The sequence below is a fragment of the Petaurus breviceps genome, unplaced genomic scaffold (assembly GCF_028583685.1).
Source record: "Petaurus breviceps papuanus isolate PSGF00001 unplaced genomic scaffold, PetGlider_PUasm1.0 91133, whole genome shotgun sequence".
NCBI lineage: Eukaryota > Metazoa > Chordata > Mammalia > Diprotodontia > Petauridae > Petaurus > Petaurus breviceps.
The window spans coordinates 66,145,613-66,170,911 of NW_027187419.1; the positions used below are offsets into that span (position 1 = coordinate 66,145,613).

The window sequence follows — 25,299 nt, forward strand, 5'->3', positions numbered from 1 at the left end:
TCTCTCTCTCTCTCTCTCTCTCTCTCTCTCTCTCTCTCTCTCTCTCTCTCTCTCTCTCTCTCTCTGTCTCTGTCTCTCTCTCTCTCTCTTTAGGTAGATTCAGGGGAGGCTTCTCAGAGGTTTAGTTGGAACATGTGAAAACAGAGGTTATATCACATTTTTATGAAGAATGCTATCAAAAGGAGAATGTATAGCTGCTTGAGAAGAAAAAAAAACTAACCCAAAGCTTTTGACATCGAGTGGCTATGTCTAACTTTGTTCTTTTTTTCCTGTGATGGGAATGACCTTTGTCCAAACACCTGACCCAATTACATCCTGATTAATGAGGTTATCCTTTGTATTTGGTCTACCTCTTAGACAAAAGAATCTTCCAGGGACATTGTAATGTCAGGTCTTGGCTTATCATTTTAGGACCTTATTAGTATCTGGTAGTATGACAGGGTAGCAGTACTCTTCAGACTAAAGAAAAACCATGCAAAATAAGATTGCCTCCAGATTGTCTATTTTTATTACTTCTTGGCTACTGAGAAGCTGTAGGAGGTCTCCCAATGAAAGGTTAATAGTAATGAATGTGACTCACTACCTCATCCCCTTTCATTCTTTGTTCTTAACTTTTCTTGTTAGGTGAAAGTAATTAGTTGCATAAGAAATCATTAAAAGACTCCCCATTGGTAGTGAATGATGGAGAAGAGATACATCTTAATTTTGATGGTTTATTGACAAATTGGTAACAATGCTATGCCAACTCTAATAAATAAGCCAATTTGGCCTCAATTCTGAGCTAAACAATTGCCCTTTTTAGAAGGTTAATTGAAGTCACCAGTTCAACTTATTTGTTTGAAATTCTGATTTTGGTTTGAACAGATATGGAGGGTTTTCATCTTGGGAAGTAATACATTTCTATCTCTTTTATTTTTGCTTTCCTTCCTTTTTAAGAGCTTACAGATTAAATTATTTGCTGTGAGAACAGTAGCTATAGACAAAACACCTAGGTAGGGCTTGTTGAAAGGTTATTGGTTTTTTAGAGGGCACATATAAGGAGAACTTCATTTGACTCCATACCCCAAGCAGCTCATCTAAAAATATATGGATAGAATTCTTTCATTAATTCCAAAATCAGGCCAAATTGTATTTGTCAGTGCAAAGTAATTCCAAAGTATGATATGCACAATACTTACTTTATTCTTTAATCAAAAATAATTTGCACAAGAAATTTGGGGTATAAGCCCATTAAGACCTCCTTTAACACAGGAAACTTACATTGGTAAAGGCAGTAAAATTTAAGTGTTAGTTTGCTTAGCAATGTAAAATGATCACATCAATTTTATGTTCCTGAGGAAGAAACTCGTCACCTATTTTTACAACAGAGCAGTTTCTTTTAGCTTCAAGAATTCTCATCTACCATTTACATAATTGTTTCTTAGTACATGTTTTATCTAAGCATTAGAATTGCCATTTTAAGGCACTATATCTCATTCTTACCAAAATGAAACACATTTTTTATGCTTCTCATTTTTACTCATTACTGTATGTTTCTCTCTTTTTGTTAAAAACATCTGTTTCTTCTTCCATTTTTTTCTTTAATTTTATCCTCTAGCCATACTTTTATTAAAGTACATAAACTCCATACAAGCAGCAGGAATTCTAGATTCTTTACCCCCTCTCTTCCATTCTTTTAATTTCAGTGTTTTCTTCTTGCAGGATTTATTCCAATACTTGAAATTAGATTAAAGGTTTTTTTCTTGTGTTATAATAACTTACAGTCTTGTTAAAGTTTGTGATCATTATCATTAAAATAGTGTATTATCTGTCCTAGGGATATATGATTCTATACATGGTAGATATTCAATAAATATTTGTTGAATGAACACAAATATATGTGGGTGATATAATGGACAAAGTATTAAGATGAAAAATTTGAAAGACTTGAATTCAGATACCATCTCTGTTCCTCATTAGCTGTGTGACCACAGGTGAGTCACAGATCTTTATGAACCTCATTTTTCTCATCTGTAAGAATAGGATAATAATATTGGCAGTGACTACCAAAAAGGGTTATTGTGCATCTCAAATCTGTGTCTGCAATGTGCTATACAAATGTGAGGTTTAAAAAATATTTTAATAGAAACATAATTACTGAACAAATTCTAACTAACAAAACTATGTATTTTTTTCTATTTGACCTGAAGTAGAATTTATTCATACAGTAGTTCTACTTAGTAGGGAAAAAGCAAAAACATGTATACTGCTTCACAGCACTCACTTAGTCGATAAGGTTTTATTAAATTCTGTTATGTGTCAGGCACTATATTAAATGCTAAGTATATGAAGAAAGGCAAAACAGAGTCTTTGCTTTCAAGGAGATTACAGTTGAATGGGGAAGACACCATGAAAGCAATTATGTACAAGCAAAAGGCATAGGGTGTTCAGGGAGGACTAGCACTTGTGGTGTGAGGGCTGCTGAACCCTTTTCCGGGCTGTGCATTCACCTTTGGTATCTACCTGGCACCCAGTGCTCACCTGTGGCTCCAAGAAGTTAAAGCATGCGCAGCAGCCACACCCTAATAAAACTGTCTCAGCAGACAAGCTAAACCACGTTGAGGTTAAACTATGGCCCTCAAACCTGTCATGAGTTGGCTGAGGAGTACCTTTCCTCAAGCACGTGAAGACTTCCTCCAGTGAAATGGATGAATGAGAACAGTTTGTTCCAATGGCCATGAAGGCAGCTCAGGAAAGGCTTCTTGATGAATGCTAGATTTTATTTGGGACTTGAAAGAAGCCAAGGAAGTCAGGAGGTGGACATGAAGATGGACAGATTGCAGGGAGGGCAGACAGCCAGTGAAAATGCCCATCATCTGTAGATGGAATGTCTTGTGTGAAGTGACATCAAGGAGGGCAGGGTCTCAGAATATGAGGGGAGGTCCTTGGGGGCAGAGGGAAGACAAGATATTAGAAGACTAGAAAGGTGGGAGGAGGCCAGATTATGAAGGGATTTTGAACACCAAGCAGAGGAATTTATATTTGATCCTGGAGATGATAAGGAGGCACTGAAGTTTATTGAATGGGAGTGGGGAGGGTGACATGATCATATCTGCATTTCAGGAAGATTAGCTGAGTGGAGAATGGAATGGAGAAAGGAGAAACTTGAGCTTGGAGTCCACCCAGGAGTCTATTATAATAGTCTGCCTGTGGGGTGAGGAGGGCCTGAACCTGGTTGGTGGCAGTGTCAGAAGGGAGAAGGAGATGTATGAGCATGAGTGTTGGAGCCAGCTTCTACAGACTCAGGAGAGCCTATTGTTAAGTTTTTCTCATGAGTGCTCACACCTTAGAAATTGGCGAATGCTACAAATAGGGCTTGACTTACTGTTTTGTTGATTGTCTGGTGTCTAGATTTAAAAAGTGATGCAGTATATATTAAGTTCTTATGTCCTTCATGAGCATATTTAATCTTCGAATCCCATGGCTTCAATTTGTCTTTTTATGATTCCAAAATATTTCTTACCACCCCTGACTTGTAACCTATATCCAAGCCCTGAATTTCTCATGTCTAAAGGAAAAAGCTTTTATGGGGTCTGTGAATAAAGTTCAGGGGTCCATGAACTTGGATGGGGGAAAATTTACATCTTTATTTCTGTTTAATTGGCTTCTTTTTATAAATAATATGTATTTGTATTTTATAAATAATATGTATAAATAAAATGTATTTTATTTTATGCAGTTAAAAACATTATTCTGAGAAGGGATCCACAGACTTTACCAGAACACCAAAGGGTTCCATAACAAGTCAAGTCAAACCAACAAGCAGTCATTAAGTACCTACTACGTGCCAGGGATCAAACTAAACTCTGAGGATACAGAGAGAGGCAGAAGTCAGTAGCTTCTCAGAAGGAGCTCATAGTCACATGGATGAGAAGATATGCAAACAACTATGTACAAACAAGCTATAGAGAGGCTATATTGGAGATAACCTCCAAGGAAAGACTTCAGCACAGAAAAGAATCCCTGCTACAGGGCTTCTTCCCTTGGATATTCTTCTGAGAGCTCAAGCATATCCTGCTGGGATTTTATTAGGCCCCATAGACTTGTTCTCTCCACGTCCTTGTTTCCTTTAATAACTACACCATTCTTCTATTTGCCCAGATTCAAAAGACCAGTCATTTGATTTTTTCCTTCTACTTCACTGTGCTGTTTCCATATCCAGTCAGTTGCCAAGTCCTGTTATCCTATCTCCACAACTTTTCCCACCATCATTTCTCACACCTATCCTCTCTTCTCCACTTCCTTCATCTCATTGTCACTACCCTAACCACCTTCCAGTTACATTGTATCTTTTACATATTGTTTGCATATTGTTTCCCCAATTAAATTGTGAACACCTTGAGAAAAAAACTTAAAGTTGTATCTTGTGTCCTTTTTTTTTGAGAGCTGATTGTTAAACATTTACTGGCATACTTCAATTAGAGAGGCAACAGACTGGATATGGGATTGGGAGAGAGGAAAATGCTTGAGAGAGAGTGAGGAGTTGAGAATGGCACCTAGGCTATGACTCTTGGGTGACTGGAAGGATGGTGGTGCCTTCAGCAGTGATAGGGAAATTAGGATGAGGGGAGAGGGTTTGGGGGCAGATGAATAATGAGTTCAGTTTTGGGTATGTTGAATTTAAGATGTCTGCAAGGACATCGTGTTTGGAATGTCTCAAATGGGTAATTGGAAATGCAAGTCTGGCAATCAACAGAGGTTAGGGCAGCAGGGTAAGTAGATATGAGAATCATCCACATAGAAATGATAATTGAATCCATAGGAGCTGACAAATGAAATAGTATAAAGAGAGAAGAGAAAAGGGCCAACCAAGCACAGAGCCTTGAGGGACATCTATCTTTTGAGGTGACATGGTCAAAGAAACAAAAAGACTGAGGAGAGGTTAGGTAGGAGAACCAGGAGAGAGTGTTATGGAAACCTAAAGAGAAGATGGTATCAAGGAGAAGATGGTGTCAACGGCTGCAGAGAGGTCAGGAAGGGCGAGAACTTAGAGAAAGGCCGTTAGATTTGGCAGTCAAAAGATCCCTATTTACTTTGAAGAGAACAGTATTGACTGAATGATGAAGTCACAAGTCAGAATGTAGGTTACAATGAACCTTTCACTCATCATCCCATCTGATCCTCACAACAGCCCCGTTACAAAGGTTGTACAATTTTACAGACAGGAAACTAGTACCTCATAGAGCTAAGGATCAACGCTTAAAATAAAAATGCAATAAGGTAAAGTTTTTCTAGTACTAGAAATTCAAGAATAGTATGATGTTTCTTGTGTAGCTTCAGTTGCATCAAGTCTCTATTTTTTGTTAACAATGACTAATCTGATTTGTCTTAAAGAAAAGTCTCAAAGACTGACGACAACTTAATAGATGTCAGAAGTAAGTTAGAAACAGCATATTATGAAGATCTATACTAGCTAAGAATCTGCCTCTTATTAAATGATGAGCAAATTATAACATTAAGCAGATGTTAACTTTCACTATATGTTTTGGATCAGGAACTTGAGTGTACTTCAGAATCATAGAACTGTTCTATTTCAGCTAGAATCACTCTTGAAACTGGACTTATTCTTGTAGAAAATTGATCAAATATGTCCAATATTAAACAAATTTGGGACCAAAAATCCTCCTATTTTATGATACCGCTGACTGAATAACAAAATTGAACTTGGGATTTAGAGTGAAAATAAGCTTAGTTCTTGACTATTGGATTTTAGAGGGTAAATGTAAGAGATGGACAAGTTACAAACACAAGGAAACAGACTGTTAACAAGGTGCAGTAGCCAGGAGCAGAGAGTGGATATATAGTCAGTTTAGTCAATTCTAGCCAGCTGCAGAATGACTGAGGCAATTCAGAACCATCTCGGGCAGAAGGGAAGAAATTTACAGTATATTAAATGCTCAGCTGTTAAGTTCCAAATCTGGCTTTCCAAATCACATCATTTTGTGTTTCCATGTTTAACCTGTTGATGACTTTTTTCCTCATTTTTTAAAAATAAAAGCAGGAATATTGGGATTTGTTCATTTTTATTCTCTTGGCATTTTGAAGGTATAAACTGTGAGGGTGCTCACAAAGGCTTAACAGTGACATCATGTAGGCTGCCTTTCTCCAGAGATAGCTATTCCCATCACAATAGTATTAGCCTTCTTTTTTAAACAAATGAGGAACCTGGAGCACAGAGAGGTTAGGTTGGGTTAGCCAATGTCACACCTTTGGTAAGTGTCAGAACTGATTCTTAAGAGCAATGTTCTTTCTATCATATCTTGAAGAGTTTTTATTGAGTCATTTCAGTGGTGTCCGCGATTTGGGGTTTTCTTGGCAGAGATACTGTAGTAGTTTGCCATTTCCTTCTCCAGCTCATTTTACAGATGAGAAACTGAGGCAAACTGGACTAATAAGTGTCTAAAAACCTACTGTCCCCTGAATAGAACTATTTGGCAACTCATGAATTAGTTTGTTTCAAAATTAGTTGCAAAGTAGAATCATTTGGTAGCTTGAATAAAACCTCATGCTTTAATAGTAAAATAATAGGATAGCATAATATTCAGTAAGATTTTCTCCGTGCATTTTCTAATACTTGCTAAATTAAAATTAAAATTAAAAAAATTAAAACTTTCTTCTTTATTAATAAGCATTAAGGACAATCATGAAGATAAAAAAGACTTTAATTCCAAAAGACAGATAAGCAGTTGACAGTAGGATAGATTGGATCCTGGTACATTTAGCTGATTTTCCTTGCCAGTCATATGTCTCCACATTGATCTTTGGCCATGACATTATCCTCTGAAGCCCACTAACCTATAACAGCAATTTTGTGTCCTCATATGGAAAATGAAAAGGTTAGGACCTAACCACTAGGTGACATTAGAAGATTACTTCTAGTTCCAACATTCAAAGACAAAAATTTATTGAATGAAAGAGCCACACAAACACAAGCTAGATTAAAAAAAAAAACTCATCGAGATCATGCAATCACCTCTTACCTAACCCTTCCATTAAATACTTAGTAGCTAAAAATAAAAAGGCATGGGCATAACTCACTAATCTGTGGCTTGTTAAACGATATCAGTTATAGCATAACTATTTATTCTAAGGAGCCATATTAGTTGTGTATATTAGTATATAGGGAGGATGTGAAATGCAAAAATCAAGGGTCATCAAGAATTTATTAAGCTATTACTCGGTGCCTGGCACTGTGCTAGGAATACAGTCAGGAAGAATGACAGTCCTTGACTTCAAGTAGCTTACATTCTAATGGGGGAAGACAGTGTGTAAAGGCTAGCTGCAAAAGGTACTTCATTGCCTTCTATAAATTTGGAGGTTCTGAGAACCATCTAGTCAGAGGAAGAGACCCAAGGTGAAGATGGTACTTCATTGTGTGAGTTTTAGACCAGGATTGAGCTTCAGGGATGAAAAGGTTTCCAGGGCATGGTAGAGAAAGTCCAGAGTACAACGTGGAAAGGAATATCAATCAAAAAGTATTTATTAAACACCTACTACTTCCAACTCTCAAGGAATTTACAATCTATTGGGGGAGATCCCGTGATAATATAACTGTAGAAACAAGACATCTCTAAACAGAGTTAATTGAAGGTAATCTCAGAGGTCATGCATGAGCATTAAGTGGGGAGGGGTCAGGATCAGGAAGGGTTTTTTGCAGAGGGTAGGATTTTAGCTGACATTTGAAGGAAATTGGGGAAGAAGCCAGGAGGTAGAAGGTAGGAGGGAGAGATTCTAGCCTTGGGGGGACAAAGTGAAAATGCTTGGAGTCCAGAAATGAAGTGTTTTGTGTGAGGAACCCTAATCCCAACCTTAAAAACATTAAAATCGGTATATAGAAGAAACTATTTGAAGAACAGTCATCTAGTTATGATAAAGTTATACACTAAGAGCCATAATTTTGGAGAAGGTTCATGATAGTATTATCCTTTATCTCCTGAAGTTATATTATGGTGTTTGGAGTAATTTTCCAAATAGATGTGTGTTATCTGAATTTATCTTGTACCTTAGCTGTTCTTTTCCTAAACAGGAAATTTAAAAAGTCTCTTAGAGTTCATTAGGAGCAGCAAGGTGGTGTCATAAATAGGGGACTAGGCTTGGAGTCAGGAAGACCCGAGTTCATATCTGAACTCAGACACTTAACTAGCTGTATGACCCTGGGCAAGTCACTTAATCTTTCTGTTCCTCAGTTTCCTCATCAAAAAATGGGGATGATAATAGCACCTACTTCCCGGAATTGTGAGGATCAGATGAGATATGTGTAAAGTGCTTTGTACACCTTAAAGCACTACATAGATGTTATTATATTTCCATGGAAATATTTCCTGGAAGTATATTGTACAACATTTCTAAAATATTTAATGCTAGTATAGATTTATGCAATCAGAAAGTATCATCTAATAAGTTATTCATCTGAGCCAATTAAGTGGGTAATAGTTTGACTCACTTTATCTAAAATGAGGGGTTTGAAATAAAAGACCTCAAAGAGCCAGCTGTAGAACTGTGACCCTGTGATGCTAAGATGACCAGCAAAGGGTCATGCATAAGCAAACTCTAATTGTTTTAGATTTGCTCATGCTTCTGTCTATGTTTTTGAAAAAGGGAAACAACCTTGCTCTATTACCCCTGGTGTGTGTGTTCAGAATTAATTAGGGCTATAAAGTGCTTTTGGGGCAGTCAGGTGGCTCAGTAGATAGAGAATCAGTCCTGGACTCAGAAAGACCTGAGTTCAAATTCAGCCTCAGATATTTACTAGCTGTGTGACCCAGGGCAAGTCACTTACCCCTTCCTGCTTCAGTTTCCTCATCTATAAAATGAGCTGGAGAAGGAAATGATAAACCATTCTAGTATCTTTGCCAAGATAACCCCAAATGGGGTCATGGCCAGTCAGACCCAACTGAAAAATAACTACATAACAACAAATAAAGTGCTTTGAAGAAAGCCTTCAGAAGAATATCCGAAATGATTTATGGTACATGTTACCCCTCTTCCAGCTTACCATTTCAATTTCTGTTGTACTTTTAGGATTGCTATCTAGAGTTTAAAAGCAAATCAGTCATCTGAAGTGGAGAAAATACTCTTCTTTATTCAGGTTACCAAGCCCACAGAATTATTTTTTCTTCTAAGTGCTCTCTCTCTCCTAGCAACTAAGACCTTGTCTCTTCTGATTTCTTTCTGATACTTCTAGGGAATTATCTGATTGTGAGTCAGAATAGAAATGTTTCAAATTGAGACATTCATATGCCATTAGTAGAAAATCCAAGGGAATTGGGCAAGGTATTTACCCTTGGTGCTAATAGCATTTGGCCCTGGGCAAGTCTGACTGTTCTGTTATAATAATCTGTGTCCCACTGGTACCCTTGGCTGCTCAGATATAAACTTCATTGAAAGCAAAGCCTGAGGCTGAAAGGGGCAAAGCTAGAAGTAAAAATTAGGAGATCTCTTTCCAGAAGATAGAGCAGCCTCAGGCCCCACCCTAGAGGTAAAAGGAGAATATGTATGTGTGTCTCACCTGCTTCCACAGTATAATCTTTAACTTTGGCTAGATTCTGGACTGGCTTCCTCAAAAGCTAGTTGTATGTCCTTGGGCAGAACATTTCCTAGGCCTCACCTCTGGAATGAATAAATGAAACTAGTTGATTTTAAGACCTGTTAAGAAATCTTTAAGATTCTATGATTTTAGAAAATAATGACTCATTTGAACAGCATGATCCTTCTCATATTGTAAAGAGAGCTCATTCCTGGCTCTAGGAGGGAGTTTGACAAAATAGTATCATCCTTGGCAATTGAATGAGAGTTCAGAATGGCCAGGAAAGATAAGCAACCCTGCCTCAAACTGTGTTAATATTTTGGATGCCAAAAAGAGAATTGTATAGTCCTTGATCTTTGGGAGAAAAGAATAGGGTGGACAGGTAAGGTTGAGTAGTATTTGTCTAAGTGTCTTTATTGAAGTTTCAAGATAAAAATAAGCCCCAGAGAAATGGGAGGGAAATTTGACTGTCCTCTCTACCCTTCTCTCCACACTGAATAAAATGCTTCATTTCCTTTTGTCATGCTATTTGATAGGGGTTTGTGGGCAGGTAGGTGGCACAGTGGATAGAGTGCTAGGCTTGGAGTCAGGAAGGACTCATCTTCCTGAGTTCAAATCTGGCCTCAGATATTTATTAGCTGTGTGACCCTGGGTAAGTCACTTAACTCTGCTTCCTGGAGAAGGAAATGACCAACTGCTTCAGTATCTCTAATAAGAAAACCTCAAATAGGCTCACAAAGAATCAAACATGAATAAAAAAAAAACGACTAACCAACAACAAACTGATAGGAGATTATAGTCAGAATCCTAGGACTTCTGGCCTAAATAGGCAAGGTTGGGGGAATGGAAATTATATAGATCATGGGTTCTCAATGTGTTGTTCTAGTCCTCAGGAGTCCTTAGACCCTTTCAGGAGATCCTGGAAGTCAAAACTATTTTGATAATAGTACTAAGACTGACTTCTAATATGGTAAATATTGACAGATATAACCCACATAAACTAAAACTCTTTGGGATAGGGATCCTCAATAATTTTTAAGAGTATAAAGGGGTCTTGAGACCAAAGTGTTTGAGAATCACTAGTGTGAAAGATACAGTCAAGGATGTATACAGCTATTGCTAAAAACAGTGGTATAGATTCACAGCTATATAGCCTTAGGTTGTTGTTGTTATTATTGTGCAATTGTCCAGTCATGTCTGACTCTTTGTAATCCCATAGACCTTAGCATGCCAGGCCTTTCTGTCTTCCACCATCTCCCCAAGTCTGTCCAAGCTCATGTTCATTACTTCCATGACACTATTTATTCATCTCATCCTCTGGTGTCCTCTTTTCCTTTTGCCTTCAATCTTTTCCAATAAGCCCCAACTTCTCATTATGTGGTCAAAGTATTTAAGCTTCAGTTTCAGTATTTGACCTTCCATTGAATAGCCTTAATTAATTTCTTAAAGTATTGACTGATTTGATCTCCCTGCTGTCCAAATACTGTCAAAAGTATTTTTCAGCACTATAATTTGAAAATGTCGATTCTGGAGCACTCAGTTTTCCTTGTAATTCAACTCTCACAGCCATATGTTGATACTGGAAAAATCATACTTTTGATTGTACAGACCTTTGATCACTTCATCATTGTGTTCCTTAGTTTCCCCAAATATAAAAAAAAATGACGTTAGACTAACCGACTGAAGGCCACTTCTAGGTCTGTCTGTGAGTTTGAAATAATTTTGTGTTCTCTGGTCAAGATCTCAGGGCAGCTCAGTAGCACAGCCTCAGCATACCTACTTTTCCCAGAGATATATATAACCTAAGGAAACATAAATTCAGATACACAAAAAAGTAACAATTTCAATAATAACAGCATTTATATATTGGGGTTGTTGAAGAAAAAATGTCAGTGCTAATCCTGTCTTCTGAGTTTTTAAGCTCATCTTGACAGAAATAATTTATTTAACACTAATTTAATAGCCAAGATGTCCAAACTGGCACAGTCTCCATGCCTTTTGCTTTTTTTTTGGAGGGCGTTTGGGGTTAAGTAACTTGCCCAAGGTTACACGGCTAGTTTTTTTGTGTGGGTGTTAAGTGTCTGAGGCCAGAACTGAACTCAGGTCCTCCCGACTCTGGGGCCAGCGCTTTACTCACTGCACCACCTAGCCGCCCATCTCCATGCCTTTTGACAAAACTCTCTGTCCCCAAGACAATTTTAGTTTCATTTATAGGAATCTTGAGCAAAAAAATTTCAGTTGTCATTTTTTGGTCATGCTCAGCTCTTTGGTATCCCATTTGGGGTTTTCTTAGAAAAGATATTAGATTGGTTTGCCATTTCCTTCTCCAGTTCATTTTACAGATGTGGAAAATGAGGCGAACAGGGTTAAATGACTTGCCCAGGGTCACAGAGCTCATACGTGTCTGAGGTCAGATTTGAATTCAGGAAGATGAGTCTTCCTGACTCCAGACCCAGTTCTATATCCACTGCACCACCTAGCTGCCCGAGGTACCTTAAAATACAGTCTGGGTTAAAATTCTAAACAGTTGATCAACCAAGAACCACTCAATCCATCCTGGACTATTCCCCTTAATCTATATCTAGAACTTAAACTAAAGAGAAGGCAAAGAGGGGTGCTTCCCTTTCAATGAACAAGGGTACTTCACTATGTAGGTATTAGTGGCTAGAACTTTAGAGGTGAAAAAGTCCATGATCTTAACTAGAGTTAAATTAATCTCTTAATCTATTTCCCCAAGAAAGACTATAGCTTTTTTGTTTTATCCACTTTCCTAAAGGGAAATGTCCGGAAAGGGTTTTAGGCTAGAAAAATATAATTTCTTAATATTTCTAGGAACTAAAAAAGAGTTTTAAAATATGTTTCCATAGGTTATATATTCATATATGTTTGCATGTATGTATATGTATATGTATACATACATCTTATATGTATATGTATGTACATATACAATCTCATTTGAAAGCCACCCCAAAAACACCTTTCCCCTGTAATAATACTGCTGCATCTAAAGATTTCTCATTTTGTTCTTCCTCAAGTGGAAAGAGCACTCCTGATTGACTCTGGAGCTAGAGGACCTCAGTCCAAATACCACCTCTGACTCTTCGTATGGGTGGACAAGCACCTTCACCTCCTTGAGCCTCAGTTTCTTCTGCAAAATAAAGGATGTGGGTTGGATGATCTCTGAGGTCCTCGACATGTCTAGATCTATAATCTTTCAAGGACAATCAATTCTATTACAGCTGTGTTGTGACTTAGTCTGTAGGAACAACAAAGGGGGCCCATTTCTCCCAGTTTTATGTTACTGGCCACAAGTCCCTCTATGTAAGAAACTGATAGAGTCCTCAGAATTGTTGACACCATTGTTTTTCTATCTTACAATTAAACAGATCTGATTTGCTTAACATAAAGAAATAAGAATTTTTAAAAATAAATGTGTTCTAGAACTTTGCAAAGGAAAGAACACTGGGGCTGGGAAGTCAGGCTAGTTTTCAGTCAGACAATAAACATATATTAAATGCCTATTATATGATGGTCATTGTGCTGAGAGCTGAGGATAAAAATACAAAACAGAAAGACAGTGCCTTCCCTCAAGGACCTTACACTCTTATGAAGGAAGACAACACACAAAAGGGGACATTACTAAGAGTTAAAAACTTAGACAAGTCCCTTAATTCTTTGGGGTCTCATTTTCCTCCTCTGGAAAGCAAGGTAATTGAATTAGATGATCTCTAAACTCTCATGAAACTTTGCTTTGGCATGCTATCATTCGAATAGATGTTGTCCTTCAGAATATGGGTGGTATGTGCTACCTCCATAATTACCTTCAGAACCAATTTGAGCCAGACAAGCAAATCATTCCCATTAATTTCCATTCACATCTTGTTTTTGGCTAGAGTTGTTCCTCGGCTTTGTCCATACACTCAATTCAGGAGGCTTGGTTCTGAATGACTTTGTCAGGGTCATGTAAACAGGCACACCCAAGAAAATGGGAGACCTCAAAAAGCCCCTGACAAGAAGAGTGATGTGGGAACCCAGATCTGAGAGGCTATAAAAAAGCAGTATATGTGATCAACAGTGTGAACAGAACAAAGTGAAATCTTCATTCTGTATGGGTTATAAGCACTTGCAAAAAATGTTCAGAGCACGTAATATAGGGTCAATTAGTAATTGTTCATCGGTTTTAAAAGTTGGCACAACTGGAACTCAGAGAATCAGTTCTTAAGAGCCATATTCTTTAAAGACAAAGTTAGATTACATTCTCTGTAATATTTCAGTCTTTTACAAGCCCAATAAATGTGTACAAGTTCTTAGTATTTCAGAGAAGCAATCATGTGATACTGTAGTACTGTAAATTGTATCAGTCAAGTAGCTTAAAAATTAGAAGAAAAACAGATTAGGGGCTTCTAATCTATGTAGACTGTACCCATCTGAGCACACATATATATGCACACTATGTGGATTACACAGGACTGAACTGCAAAGCCCAACTAAGTAGATACACATTTTTCTGGCTGTTAAAAAAGATTGTCATTTATCTTTCTTTATTTGAGAATATACAGTAAAAGGGATTTTTTAAAATTATTTTTGTATTATTTTAGTTTTAGTTATACTGTCATTCGTGAAATGGAGCTGCTCTGGTTTTCTGTCGAAGATGACAAAGGCTTTGTGTGTGTGTGTATGTGTGTAATTAAAAAAAGAATAAAGTTACATTTCATTAAAAGAAGTAAAAGTTGGCACATGTGAAGTTCTGAGAAAGCTCATTTTGGTACTTTTCATTTTTTGAATTTGTTTCTGAAAATATAAGATTTGGAGTTTTTTGATGGCATGCTTATGACCAATCTCTATTTGCTATATAAGTATGCCAGTCAGGTATATGGGCAGCTAGGTGGCAGAGTGGATAGAGCACTGGATGGAATTAGAAAAACCTATCTTCCTGAATTCGAATCCAGCCTCAGACGCTTACTAGCTGTGTAACCCTGGGCAAATCACTTAACCCTGTTTGCTTCAATTTCCTTATCTGTAAAATGAACTGGAGAAGGAAATGGCAAACCACTCCAGTATTTCTGCCTTGAAAATCCAAAATGGGGTCACGAAGAGTGAGACACGACTGAAAAATGACTGAACAACAAGTATACCTTATGTTTTACCAGTGAAGTAAACCCAGTGCCTTACAGGTTATAATTAGCAGTGTTTTAGCAAGACTACATTACTTGCACTGTGCTAAATGCTAGGGTTACCAAGAAAGTATATACAAGATACATCCTGAGTAGATGGAAAGTAGCCTTAAAGGGGAGGGCACACATTTGGGTGGGCGGGGGGAGGATAGGCTTCCTACAGGAGATTTGAGCTGAATATTGAAGCAAGTCAGGGACCTTGAGGGGCCAAGATTAGGATGGAGAGCATTCCAGGCAGGGAGGATCAGCCTTAGCACTAACATGCTGATGATAGACTGGAGATGGAGTCTGTGCCAGGAGCAGCGTAAGCTACTATGGCCGCATTGTATTCATGGAGGTGAATAGAATGTTGGGAGATGGGAAATGTAAGGAGCCAGGTTGTAAATGAATTTAAATGCCAAATTTAAATTTAATTTAAATGCCATTTTATATTTGATCCTGGAGCTAATAAATAGGAAAAGACTAGAGTTTATTTAGTAAGGAAATAGGGGGTATGATATGATAGGAAAAAAAATCACTTTGTAGCTCAGGAAAGGATGGAATGGAGTGGGAAGAAACATTTGGCAGATATCAATTAGAGGTCTGCTGCAGCAGTTCAGGCAGCAGATGAGAGCCTGAACTAGGGAGGCAGCTCTGTAAGGGGAGAGAAGAGAACTAACAGGAAAGATGTCAGTGACATTCTTGTTTGAATTTCCATACTTTTAGGGAAGCAGGGGCCAATCCAGATGTGCCTTCTTGATTGACAGTGGGTCATTTCTATTTATGTGGTTTTAAAATAGTTTTGTGTGAGTGGTGGATGCCAAAGCTGGTATGATTTGTTTATCCCCAGTACTTATATTTCCACCCTTAAAAATGTTTTATTGATGTCTCTTTAATACTACCTTTACTTCCTATGCCTACTCCCTCCCAACAGAACTATATTTTACAAAAAAGAAATAAAAATAAATAAAAAAGAAAAGAAAAACAGGTAAGTAGAATGGACTCATCCAGGGAGAGCAGCCAGTAGCCCATGCCACATTTTGCACCCATAGTCACCTGCCCTCTATAGAGAGGAGCAAGTGTGATTCATTGTTGATGTTCTCAGACTTTTTGTGATGTAACTATCAAGAAAGTTTGCTATGGTCTGAGATCATTTGGTGCTTCATAGGAGGTGAATTCTCAAAGGCCTGTGGGGCCCATATTCTGTGAAGTACTACTAAGTTTCTTCTAAAATAACCTCTGTGAGCGAGCAGGTTACCCCTCTGCTCAAAAATATCTAGTGTCTCCCCCTTGCACCAGGTTAACAGCATTTGTTGTTGTTCAGTCTTTTCAGTCATTTCTGACTCTTTGTGACTTCATTTGGGGTTTTCTTGGCAGAGATACTGGAGTGGTTTGCCATCTCCTTCTCCAGTTCATTTTATAGATGAGGAAACTGAGGCAAACAGGGTTAAGTGACCTGCCCAAGATCACACAACTAGTAAGTATCTGAGGCCAGATTTGAACTCAAGAAGATGAATTTTTCTGGCTACATATCAATCCAGCACTCTATCTACTGTACCACCTAGCAACCCTTAATATATACATTTAGCTTGGTATTTAAGGTTTTCCACAATCTGGTTTCAATTGATTTTTTTTTAAGTAATTGGGGTTAAGTAACTTGCCCAAGGTTACATGGCTAGTTTTGTGTGTGTGTGTGGGTGTGGGTGTTAAGTGTATGATGCCAGAACCGAACTCGGGTCCTCCTGACTCTGGAGCCAACGCTTTACTCATTGCGCCACCTAGCCGCCCCTCAATTGATCTTTCTATTCTAATTTCATGTCATTTCCTTTCACTGCAACTACCCTGGATGGCTAGCCAGTCTCTAAACTCAATAATCCTTCTTCTATCTTGTTATATTCGCTCAGGTTCTGTCTCTTGAGCAAGAGAGCTTGTTTTTTTATTATATTTTTTTACCGCATATTTGTGTGAGTGAGCATTTTCATTTTATTCTTGTTTTAAATCAAAATACAGCAATAAACTTAGTGAAGCATCAAATTGAAGACCATCTATATTTGCAAATATTATAAACCTATGTTCAAATAGAACAGTCCAAAATTGAAATAAAAGTGATCATTCTATTATGTGAAACATCTTAAAAGTTGTAACTTATTTCATTTAAATATTATTATTTGACAAAATTTGTAAAATAAAGAAATTTAACATGAACTCTGGCAGATGATAGTAAGCATATAAGGTCTTGCTGGATTGCTTCATTTAATTCTTATAGAATGTTCCACATAAAATATTTGTTATTGTTTAAATTTTAGGTAGAATAAAATTTTATATTCTTTAATTTCAATTACATAAATATACAATTTAACTTGGGCCTTTTTGGGAAAAGTTTTTTTATAGTTAATATAAAAACACAGATAATAAATCTAAAAGTTTATTTTTAGTATGTCAGATTACTTTGGGAATTCACAATCTCTGCAGTTGTTTACAACATTTTTAGATTGTTGAAAGTGGTTCATGGAATAAAAAAATGTTAGGAACCATTGGTTGCTCTAATGTTCTTAGCTTGAGCACCTATTCCAGTGTATTATTTTTTATATCAATTGCCAGTTAATTTCCTCAATATCAATACCATTGATTAGTATTCCCTTATGAGTTTAACTAGGCAAAATCAATTATCTCTTTAATGTTGGCTCATCTTAGTCTTTGACCACTCTCATGTTAATTTGTGCATCAGTGCTGAAGTGGCTGCCACATAGAACAAAGAAAAAAGCCTCATTTACTTTTATATATCCAGTTTTGTCAGAGTCAACCTTTTCTGCTGAAAATAATTCAAAGTATACAGCCTGCAAGGTTGAATCCCCAGTGGTCCCGTAATTATGATGTGCTTGGCAAAACTGGATCTTTATCATTTCACCTTCCTGTCTATAACGATTAGGAGAACAAGTTTTTATATCCTGTGTAAAACTTATAGCAATAAAGTGTATTGGGAGAGCTGAAGAATGCCAGTAATGAAAGGGAGGTTTTATGATAAGGTTTTTTAGTCTCTTTCTATCGTTACTTAGAGGAGAATCATTTTATATCTCCCAAATCAATGCCATTCAATTAAATATTAATACAATTGAAATGTGTATCTGTACTCTGGCTACACATGCGTTACTTGAAAACAACTACTGTTTCTCTGTGAACGCATGGCATTTAGAAATCCTGCATCTAGTACTTACCCTCATTATTACCCCCAAATTAGCTATGTTACTGTCTGAATATTTGCTTTTTTATTCGTCTATGAGGTGCTTATTCATGCTTATAGAATACTTTGAGCTTTCACTTCCTTGAAAGAATTTTTTTCTTTCCTTGTAGGATTAATTCTTGTATAGTTACAACCGTTGGGAAAACACACATTTGATTGGAGAATGCTCATTTCCTGTAGACCCTAGGGAAAAGAAAAGGGACTTTGACCCAATCTATGAGACAGTAAAATCACCTTTCTTGAGAAATGTTTGTCTTTTAAATTAAGTGGGTATTTAATATTGTAGTAGTCATGTGTGTTGACTTATTTCTCTTTCTTGTTTATTTATTGATTGATTTTACTTTATTGTGTTTTAGGAGCTCCCCAGAGTTCTTCTTGTTCATCTGCTGGATAATCATGAAGGAGCATGGACCATACTTCCATTATTACCTCAGTATGTATGAAAAAAATCTTTCTGAGAAACTGACAACTCCACCTTGCCTGGAGGTTTCTGGGTATTCTTCTGACTTTCAGAATTATTGAATGGAGGGGGGGAGCTTCAGCCTTGTAAAGTGTAATGCTTATTATAGCCTTAAATTAAAAACACAATTTACTTCAAAGATAAACAAATGAACTCCAAAACTGAGTATGTAAACATTCTCTTATCTGCCTCCTGAGGGATTTTTCTGGGAAAGTGAATCTAAAGAGTTGATAATATTCCTCTTTGGAACCTTGTTCAGAGGAAAGGTAAAATATATGAAGAAGATAAGGCCCTTTTATCATCCTGATCTTCCCTTTCTTCCATTTCTTACATACAACTTTGTGGTTTTATGATAAATCCAATTTGGAGTAATGCTTATTGTAAACTATTTCTTCTTAGTTTTTCCACGTCATTTAGCAGAAACTCATCATGGATTTTCTTCTGTGAAGAAGAAACAAGGATACACATTCCAAAGCTCTTAGAAACTCTCCGAAGATATGACCCATCTAAGGTAAAGGAAAATTTAAATGCTAGTATTAAGGCTTCAGGGCAAAACCTGGAAGAGGGTTTAATATTGATTAAAAAGAATGGTTAGCTAGTAAATAACACTTCTGAAAGATTATTCCTAGTAGTAAAGAATTGGAAATAGTAAATGTGTAAGCCCAGAAGCTATGTTGTTAGGATATCTTTGTAAAGAGCTTCCAATTTAAACATTTCTTTTTATGGTTGGTTTATGGCTTACAAAATGAGAGGACTTACATGATACTCTTTTTTTTAAAAAACGAAAGGCATATTAAAAATATATTAGCAATTTGGGAGGGTTAGACAAATGCAGTAATCCAGAGTTAGGAAATCATCTACTTTAGATATAAAGTTAAATGGACTATTTCTTTTCATAGTAGCATGGTAATTTGGTCATTCTAGTTCCATTAACTTTATAATTTTTGCTTTTTTTGGGGGGGGGTGTATAGATATACCCTTCCTAGTAGATAATAGCTTTGATGACAGCATTAAATTAACTTCCAAGGGTTTGAAGTCAGGGAGACCGAAGTTAAAATTCCTGCAATTCAGACACTTAACTTCTGTGACCCTGGGCAAGTTACTTAACTTCTCATACTCTTACTTTCTCCATCTATAAATGGAGATAATAATAGCACCTACCTTACAGCATTGATGTGAGAATTAAAAGGAATTAATATACATAAAGGCATTTTACACACTTGAAAGCTATATAATAGTAGTAGTTAACATTCACATTGCACTGTACTTAATGCATCTGAAGTGCTTAATAAATACTTCTTCATTCAGTGCTTTCCGCATATTATCTCCCTTCCTATTAGCTATTACCATTATTATCACCACCACCACCACCACCACCATCATCAACATTTTTTATCTTGACCTTAGTTAAGATCTCTGGAACCTTATCCAAGTGTCTTTAAGCCACCTCTACCCTGTGGGGATCTTTCTGGGAACAAGCTAGAATGGGTCCAGATTAGTGGGAACCTCACTCAGACCAAATTGACTTGGGCATTCTTTGGAACTGATAATGACCCAGAATTGGATTAGGCTCCGTGGGGCATTTTAAACTTGCCTCTCATCCCCCTGCCTCTTTTTCCCAGGCCACAGTCTAGAATCCAGTCATATTTAATTGGGCCAAGAGAAATAGGAGGAATTTTTTTTCCTGATTGCTTTATATAGGGCTTTGCCCCTTGGATACTGAAATCTGGACAGGGAATACCTCTAGGACTGGTGATTGAGAACAGATTCATCAGCATAACAAAAATCATCATTTTTAAATCTGAAAGCTTTGGGATGGCTCAATTTATCTTTCATTATCATTCTTCTAATTTTATTACTTTGTGCCTACTAGTCGATCCATATTTGCTGAATTAACTTGGTAATAATAAAGTTGGATGAGTGTGCTATCTAATCTATTTTTAAAATTTGTTTTATTTTATTTTAATTTATGGAATAGAACAAGCATTTCCATAATATAGTATAATTAAAAAAGATGATTACACGTGAAACTGCAAATCTATTATATGCAACTTGATATTCCCTTTAAATATATAATAAAGTTATCATGTAAATCTCTTTTCTTTTTTTTTCTCACCCTGCTCCCCCATGGCTACCATTAGACACAAATATGTATTTATGTATGTATATACACACACATACATACACATACATATACATATATATACATATGTAATGTAAAGTTATTCTATACAGCTTTTTTTTGATCAATTCTTTCTCTGGATGCAGATAGTGTCTTCCTTCATATGTCCTTTGTAATTAATTTGGATATTTATAATAGTGAAAATGGCTTAGTCACTCAAAGTTGTTCTTAAAACAATATTGCAGTTACTCTGTACAATGTTCTCTTGGTTCTGCTTATTTTGTTCTTCATTATTTTATCTATCCATGTTTTTCTAAAATCATTGAACTCCTAATTTCTTATAGCACAGTAATATTCCATCATGATCCAATACTGCAACTTGTTCATCCATCCCCACCCGATGGGCATCCCCACAATTTACAATTCTTTGCCACCACAAAGAGAGCAGCTATAAATATTTTAGAACATACAGATTCTTTTCCTTTTTCCCTAATCATCTTTGGAAATAGACCTAGTAGCAGTATTGCTGGGCCAAATGGTGTAGGCAGTTTAATAACTCTTTGAGTATACTGCCAGATTGCTCTCCAAAATGGTTGAATCAGTTTACAATTCTCCTAACAGTGAATAAGTGTCCTAGGTTTTCCACATCCCCTCCAACATTTGCTGCTTTCCCCTTCAGTCATTTTAGCCAATTTGATAGGTGTAAAATGCATCTCCATTTTATTTTATTTTATTATTATTATTTTTTAAAGCAGTCGGGGTTAAGTAGCTTGCTCAAGGTTACACGGCCAGTTATTTCTGTGTGTGGTGCTAAGTATCTGAGCCCAGATTCGATCCCCAGGTCATCCCGACACTGGAGCCGGTGCTCTTACTCGCTGAGCCACCTGGCCACGCCAGACATCTCCATTTTAACAATAACTCCCTCAAAGAGGAAAAGAATCACCAACTTATCTTACCCAGGATTTTCAGATTGGTCAAGTAAATCAACTAGCAATTATGAATCCCTTGAAGTGGTGTCATCATTTGAATTTTCAGTGTACATTTCTATTGTGCTGGAACCAGTTACCTTATTTTGCACACTAATAATAATTGTTGTTCAGTTGTGTCCAGCTGTGTCTGATTCTACAGGACCCAGTGGACTTTTTGTCCGTGTAGTTTTCTTTGCAAAGATACTGGAGTGGTTCACCATTTTTTTTCTCCAATGCCATCCTCATTTTACATTTGAGGAATTGAGGCAAGTAGAGGTTAAGAGACTTGTCCAGGGTCACATAGGTAGCAAGTGTCTGGGGTCAAATTTGAACTCAGATCTTCCTGGCTCCAAGCCCAATGCTCTAACCACTGTATCATCCATCTACTGTACCACCCAGTTACCACTATTATAATTATAATAATAATAACTAACATTTACATAGTGTTTATTATGTGCTGAGAACTGGCTAGAACCAGTTACCTTTTTTTACACCATAAGAATAATAACTAACTTTTATATGCTTACTATGTGCTGAGTACTTCACAATTATTACCTCATTTGATTCCTGCAACATCTTTAGGAGGTAGATACTATTATGATCACCATTTTACAGATGAGGAAACTGAGGCAAATAGGTTAAGTGACTTGCCCAGGGTCGCATAGCTAGCAAGTTTCAGAGGGCAGATTTGAACTCAGGTCTTCCTAACTCCAGACCTAGTGCTCTAACCACTGTACCAGTTAGTATAATTATAAGTTCCAGGCACTATGCTAGGCATTGGGAATGTAGAGACAAAAATAAAATAGTGCCTGCCCTTTGGAAGGTTACATTCTATCAGGGGAAGCAACATCTACACAAATAAGTACATACAAAATAAACATTAGGTATTTTGAGGGGAAATGCCCCAATCTAGTCTCTATGTGCCATGAAAGATAGTCTTTCTTGTTTCATGTAAAGCTTTTGTTATGTGGTATGCCCTCTTTGCTTGCTTTAAAAACAAAACAAATACATGGAGCATCAGAAAAACCTTCTAAAAACCTCTCAAGTTTCCCTTTGAATGTGGGAATTATAACTTTAACTTAATTTTTTTTTCATCTGTATCTTATTTCTTCTGTTATCCATAGCTTGAATTCTGTAAGAGGTATAGTGACTAACCTTGCTTTTTTTAGAGAAGAAATAGAATGATGATTTCAAAAGTTCAAGACAAGTTCATGAAAATTGGAATATAAAAGATAATCTGGTCCGGATCCTTAACTTTTCTGAATCTCTCAAAAATTTAGAATGTTTTATTTTTAAAATGACATTAATGAATAAGCATTCTATAGATGGTAAGGTTTGTTTTTTAAACAAGAGAGATTTTTCAAAATTCAACTCAGTTTAGAATTTTAGAAGGACAAAAAGTGAAAGGTCAAATGCTGCAGTAGAAAGCATACTGGGTTGAGAATCAGGGCACCAGGGTTCTTTGCTGGGCTCTGACACTCCTTCCTGTGTGATCCTTGGCAAACTACTCACCTGCCTGAGCTAATTCTTCATCTGTAAAAGGAGTTGGCAAGGCTAGATAACCTTCCAGGTCCCTTCCAGCTCTAAAACTTTTAGGTTCCCAGAATTTGCATGGATAAAGCCATACTATAGTAATCCAATTGATTTAGTGTTTCCAGTATGAAGAAGGTATGTTATTTTGTGTTAACTATTCCTTTCTCTTCATCAATGACTTGACCTTTCTAGCAAATAAAAATGTAGCCCGTGTTACATAACTAGTATAAATGAAGAAAAGTAGGTCCCTTCCTTCTCCCAACTTTGGTATCTTTTTCTCTTTCTCAATTACCTTAAAAATTGATCCCCCAGTGCCCTCAGGTGTGTTGCTTGAGACACAGACCTCTTTTATATATAATATATCTGGTCTCATCCAACTACTGTCACCATCTTTATTTTCTGAAGTACCATTTTTACTTCCTCAAGGAGAACATCTAAGACCTTGATGTTAGGGTTTAAATGTGATGGCTTTACTGCTCTTGATGATGAAAAGATTTTATTATGAAAATCTTTGTTGTGCTTCTTCCACTTTCCTATTTATATTAGCCTGAGCTCCTTGAGGGCAAAGACTGTCTTTTGCTTTTCAGTGCTTACCTTAGTATAGTGCCTAGCATATAGTAGGTGCATAATAAATGCTTGCCAGTTGGCTAACTGACTAAATGCTCTTAGTATGATCTTTGCCTAGTTGACTCTGTACTCAAACTTTCTTGAAACTTATTTTTTTCTAGTGATTCTCACTATCAATGAACAATACTGTTCATAATCTTATATTAATCCTGCCAGAGAGCCATTTTTTATTTAAAATTTTTTTTTCTTTTTTGAGGAAAAGAGGAATGAGAAAAAATCAGTGAAACCAATCAGTAAATTAAAAAAAAATTCTGACAATGTATGCAATGTCCCCCATCCTTGGATACTCCCACCTCTGTAAAGGGGTGTGAGGAGGTATCTTCTCCTGTTTCTTCTTTGGGTCTAAGCTTGCTTTTTGATGATTACATAAACAATCACTTTCTGTTGTTTTGCTGTTGTTGTTTGCATTTATATTATTGTAGTCCTTGTTTTCTTTGCTCTGCTTAGTTCCATGTGCATTGCTTAATTCAAGTCTTTTCAGGCTTTTGCTGTTTCTTAGATCCCAGTACTATTATTCCCTTATAATCATGTGCTATAATTTATTTAGCCATTTTCCAATCATTGGACATCCACTTTGTTTCTAGTTCTTTATTATCACAAAAGGGCTGCTATAAATATTTTGGTGTAGATGAAACTATTTTTTTTTTAGTGACCTCCTTGGGGGCATGATTTAACCACTTTATTTGTTGAATTCCAAAGCACCTTTCCAGGTAGTTGTTCTAATTCACAGTTTTAGCAGCAATGCAATAATATGTCTGACTTCCCACAGTCCTTCCAACGCTAATTATTCCTGTTTTTTCTTATCTTTGCCAAATTGCTGGGTGTGAGGTTAAATCTCAGGGTTGTTCTGATTTCCTTACCTCTTATAAGTGATTTGGAGAATTTAGTAATTCTTCTGAGAACTGTTCATAACCTTTAGCCACTTATCTATTGGGAAACTGGCTTTTGGCCATATGTATTTTTTTGTTAGTTGTCTATAATCAGGATGACTGGAGATGGCCAGTTGTCAATAAATATGTCTTGTTTCCCCCCCCCCCCATTTAACCCCTTTCTCTTCTTATCCTAAATGCACTAATTTAGTTTGTGTAAAAGCTTTTTATTTTTATGTAATCAAAATTATTTATTTTATCTTTTAAAATTATCTCTCCATGGCTTAAGTTAAGAATTAGGTCAAGAATTCATCTCCTACCTGTTACTGTGTGGGGTAAACAATTTGCTTCTGTTCTAATATTTCAAATAACATGAAATTTATTAGTCAGGTTATATATCCATTTTGGATTTATTGAGAATATAGTATATTTTTTGTCATCCTCATTCATGACCACCTTGTGTGATGATACTGGGTATTGAAATATGTGTTAATATTATAATTTAGAGGATCTTTTCAAATTCTTGGTACAACTTCTCTACCTCTTTTTCCTCTGTAACATATATTAGTGCATACGCTGCAGTCAGTTTCATGCTAATGCTTTGCAAATACCTATCATAAGTACTCCAATACAAAATCATGAAATGTCCAATGAAAAATGATTCCTGTTGCCATTGGACATGCAATAAAACCAATTCCACTAATTACATGATTTGCCTTCCATTTAGTTATAGCTTCCTTCTGTCTTTTGGTTTTATTTGT

The 25,299-nt window shown here is 36.6% G+C and overlaps 1 protein-coding gene across 1 annotated transcript in view; it reads left to right on the top strand.

The window, feature by feature from the left end:
* B3GLCT (beta 3-glucosyltransferase) overlaps positions 1-25,299 on the top strand; it is a 127,357-nt gene that overhangs the window by 50,548 nt on the left and 51,510 nt on the right. Inside the window, exons 5-6 of the mRNA XM_069080270.1 lie at positions 18,316-18,392; positions 18,819-18,930. Of these exons, the coding sequence (XP_068936371.1) occupies positions 18,316-18,392; positions 18,819-18,930 (189 nt within the window). The remainder of the gene's footprint in view (positions 1-18,315; positions 18,393-18,818; positions 18,931-25,299) is intronic.